The sequence below is a fragment of the Limulus polyphemus genome, unplaced genomic scaffold (genome assembly GCF_000517525.1).
Source record: "Limulus polyphemus unplaced genomic scaffold, Limulus_polyphemus-2.1.2 Scaffold6097, whole genome shotgun sequence".
Taxonomy (NCBI): Eukaryota; Metazoa; Arthropoda; class Merostomata; order Xiphosura; family Limulidae; genus Limulus; species Limulus polyphemus.
In genome coordinates this window covers 43,788-48,600 of record NW_013671707.1, presented here as the reverse complement: position 1 = coordinate 48,600, position 4,813 = coordinate 43,788, and the positions used below count along the sequence as shown (strand labels likewise).

The following is a 4,813-nucleotide window of genomic DNA, read 5'->3' as shown; positions in this document are numbered from 1 at the left end:
CCCGCTCCACGTTTTTACTTTACCAACGGGACAGTAGAATACCTATAAACAACGGATAAGGCCCAGTAAAACGAAACAATCAACTTTTTTAAAGTTATAAGGCATTAAAAGAAAACTCGCGCCACTTTTGTTATAAATATTTGAATATCAAGGTAGAAATGAAGCTAATAATAATTAAAATTACTAATTACATTCGTCAGTATATAATGCTAATTGTTCACGTAATTAAAGTAAACTGGAGTCGAAATTAATCTGAGTTAAACAGTTGTATAACACTCTGGATATAACACTCAGTTTATACTCTCTCAGGATATAACACTCAGTTTATATACTCTCTCAGGATATAACACTCAGTTTATACTCTCTCTGGATATAACACTCAGTTTATACCTCTCTGGATATAACACTCAGTTGTATACTCTCTCTGGATATAACACTCAGTTACACCCCCCCCCTCCATGAGGGGACTACGAGAGCGAGAGGGGGAATTAACCCCCATTAAAAAACTTTTTTAACTGCGGTCATCGATAAATAAAACTGTCGTGTAATAGTGAACTTGTATCTCAATTAAACCGTCAGTAAACCAGCCTGATTCCTTGTGCACATTCCCTGAACATGTAGCATCTAAGTTTAGGAAATCTAACGTTTTTTACTTAAATGAATTTATTTCTCTCTCTCTCCCCTTCCATTTTGGTCCCTTGCCACCCCTCCCTCGGTATCGTACTTATTTACAACCATATGGATACTGCGCTATTCATTATTGTATGGGCGTTTAATCCATTGCTTCATAACACTGATAATGAATCGTTTTCTTAATCTACAGAATGCAGTCCTGAGAGGAAAGTTAGCACGGCAGAGGGCGGCTTGTACTACACGGAGCAAACACTTAAAGATGAAGATGTCCCGGTGAAGCCGGCAAGCCCGCGATCTCCAGCCAGCCTGTCTCGCATCCCGGAGTATTACTTTTCCCTCGTCTCCTGTTTTGCAGCCGAACAGCAGGAACCGATAAGCCTAATAGTAGACAGGGCCTCGCCTGTACAGCAGAACTACAATTATCCAACGAGCCAGGTGGAAACGTCACCCGTGCTTACAGTTCTACATACAAGTCCGGTTAACAGGGAGGACTACGAATGCTCCGAGTGTGGCAAACGATACAGCACGAGCAGTAACCTCGTGCGACACCGACAAACGCACCGAAGTTCGTCCGACAAGAAAGCACGCAAATGTCCGCATTGCCAGAAGTTATACGTGTCCATGCCAGCTTACAGCATGCATGTGCGCACCCACAGCCAGAGATGTCAGTGTTCGTACTGCGGCAAGTGTTTCTCCAGACCCTGGCTTCTCCAGGGTCACGTCCGCACGCACACAGGTGAAAAACCTTTCAAATGCCCTGTATGCGGCAAGGCCTTTGCCGACAAGTCCAACCTGAGAGCCCACATCCAAACTCACTCCAACACCAAACCATACGAGTGTCAGCGCTGCGGGAAAGCCTTCGCCCTAAAAAGTTACCTGTACAAGCACGTAGATTCCTCGTGCATGAGAGTTAACCGACAACATCAACGACCAAACCGTCGGACACAACAACAACAGCTTCAGCTGACAGCCGTGTTACCATTAAAAATATGCACCCAGTAGTTTCCGGTGACCCTCGTCCGGTGACGCAGCTTCAGCTGTGAAACAATGATGACAAAAGCACTTTAATCTAATTTAAACTTCCAATCAAATTGTCCAATCATTTCTGATATAACGGATGTTTAATATAACTAGTTAGGCCTATTTTTTTTCATTTCTGATATAACAGATGTTTAATATAACTAGTTAGGCCTATTTTTTACATGCAATTATTCGATGCGTTTCCGTAGATAATATTCTTAGGTATTTTGACAAACAAGGCTTTGTCCAAGTCATAGGAAACCGACATGATAAGATATCCTCTAATTTAAGCATGGGCATAACGCCAGATAACACACACACACACACACACACACACATATATATATATTCAGATATAATTATTTTGGAATTTGTTTATGTATTTGTATAATTTATGTACCTTTATATATGTTGTATATATATCTAACGACTGAATTTAATTTATGATATTTTTCCTGATTGTGTGTAATAATATGTATTTAATATTAAATTTAAGAAACAATAACATGTAGAATTTTGTAGAGGGCGTTTCGATAACATAAAATAAATAATATTATTTAGTTAGTTTACTCTTCTTCTCCATCGAAAATTGAGCTGAAGATGAAAAAGTTAGTCTTTTAATACCATTGAGCGAATAAATAGTTTTGAAATTTTCAAATGAAAATCCTTAAATTATTAAACCAATAGCGAAAAAGTTAACAATAAAAACTCTTATTAAGGCCTAGCCAGTAGAGGAAATCCATAAAAGATTCAACCGTAAAACAGTAAAAATCCTTAAAAGGCTTAGCCTGTAGTAAACAAAAATCTTTAAAAGACTCAAACTGTAGAAAAAACTTAACAGTAAGAATCCTTAAAAGGCCTATCCGTTATTGACAAAATCCTTACATGACTGAACCGACACACAAAAATCAACAGTTAAAATCCTTAAAAGGCCTAGTCAGTATTTAAAAGAATCAACCGTAGTGAAAACTTAACAGTAAAACTCCTTTAAAAAGTCAGCTGCAAGTGAAAAACGTAGCAGAAAAAAGAAAGAAACGTATAGTCTATCTATATACAAACTAGTTAAGGTTTATGGCAAGAATAATCTTTTGTCATTATGACTAAAGAAAATCAGACCTCTGGGTAAGTTAGTTTAATCACGTTCCAAGAAGTGGGTTACACTGTGTGTAAAGTAACACAGAACCTCCCCACCCCTCCCCGTTTATTAGGTGGTGGATTATTTCGAAATAGCTGAAGCGTAAAACGGACTTAATAAATAATAATATCTGTAAGACATTTATTTTATAGCTTAGAGTTAAAAATATCAACTGGCAACATCTAAAAGTAGATAGCACTGATTTTAAGATTCCATTTATTTGTATAAGGTGATTATTTTTAACAGTACGATATCCGTAGTTGGTATGGAAATTCCCTTAAATTACTTTTAGAATGTTGCTTAAAATGATTTTATCTTCCCCCACCCACACCCTTTTATTATATTTGTCTGGAAATTTTGTCTTGTTAACTTTTACGTATCTAAGAATCACATCATTAGGATAATTTACAAATGTTCTATGTATTAGCAAATCAAGTTCATTCGGGAGATTTGTGATGAAAGAATGTGAGGTCCACTTAATGATCCTCGACGATTGGATAATAATTAGCCAATGATATGACTTCTTGATTAAAAAAAAATCCACAGGCCCCCCATGAAGTGTATATTAATGAGTGGACAATTGTTCGATTTTTTTTTTAACGAATATTTGCACTTAGCTTAAGAAACATGCAGAGAAACCATAACATTACTAAAGATTACTCTCGTCTTCAGTAAGTTGAATGATGTCACTGCTGAAAATACATGGGTTAGAGACTCTTTTGTTAATTTCATAACGACTTTATTTTAGACCAAATTTGAGAAAGTGAGTCGTTTATTTAGTCAAAAATAAATGTCTAACACATTTATAAAAAATAAAGCATTCTCCAGAATATAATATGTACCAAGGATGCTATTTGCTATTACAGATCATGTTACAAGGATGCTTATTGGCTATTACAGATCATGTTCCAAGGATGCTTATTGGCTATAAGTGATCATGTTACAAGAATGCTTATTGGCTATTAGTGATCATGTATCGAGCATGTTTACTGGCCACAGAAACAAAGCAAACAAAAACAAGCTACTACCATACAGATATTAAATAAATTTGTTGGTATCATTCAATAATGTCAAATAAAATTTGTTCCACTTTTTATTACACCATCTTATAGTGCTATTTATTTATTTATCTTCCGAATTGATCTTTTGTATTTTTCATAAAAAATAAATAAAACGAATAAAATTTAGAAATGCTTGAAGTTGGATCAAGTTTATTTTCCTGATTTAATATTTTCACTTAAAGATAATTTCTCTTATTTATGCAAAACAACAACAACAATTTGAGCTGACTCTGCCGTTTACCTTTTATTTCTTGATTTCACCAAAATTCTTCAGGGAAATTTCAATTATTATTATTACTATCAGATGAAAACTGAACGGTATGTCTACTCATTAAATAATACGCAGTGACGTACATACTTCTGTAAAGGCATGGAACAAAAATATATAGCCCCTCCCCCAGAAGGTGTTCTTAGGTTCATTGATTTCCCCAAAGAGTAATGTGGCACAATCCGCAAGATAACAGGAAGTTTGACAGAAAATCTTTTTTTCAAGATTAAATCTGAATTCTACGGCTCTGAATGAATTGTGAAAAATAAGGAGACTGGACACAATCTATTTCATAAAAACAATCAAAAGTTAATGTATCTATGAGGGAATCGCCTTAACTGGAGTAAATTGGTGAAGATGTTAGGTGAAAATCTCCAAAGTAAAGCTGTCTCAGACTGATCAAACACAGCATTATAAACACGGGAAAAAACACTATCCTTTCTAAGACTACCTACGCACTGTTAGTTATTCCAATCGAAAAATAAAGGAGTTTATATCACTAACATAACATTTGAACCGCCAGAGATACCATTGGGGAGTGATCCACAACAATAGGTAACAAGAGCGAAAGTAATTTGCCGCTTCCTTGGCCAATGTTGAACTTTAAACTTACTTATTTCCATATGCGTGAAACTTTGCTAAATAATGGAGGTAGAAAACACAAACATACTACAATGTTATGTTAATAAATAAAAC

At 35.5% G+C, this 4,813-nt stretch overlaps 1 protein-coding gene across 1 annotated transcript in view; it reads left to right on the top strand.

Moving 5' to 3' along the window:
* LOC106473342 (zinc finger protein SNAI2-like) overlaps window positions 1-1,753 on the top strand; it is a 4,007-nt gene extending 2,254 nt beyond the window's left edge. Inside the window, exon 2 of the mRNA XM_013934023.2 lies at window positions 824-1,753. Coding sequence (XP_013789477.1) covers window positions 824-1,635 — 812 coding nt within the window. The 3' untranslated portion in view covers window positions 1,636-1,753. The remainder of the gene's footprint in view (window positions 1-823) is intronic.
* Window positions 1,754-4,813: the final 3,060 nt, after the last annotated feature.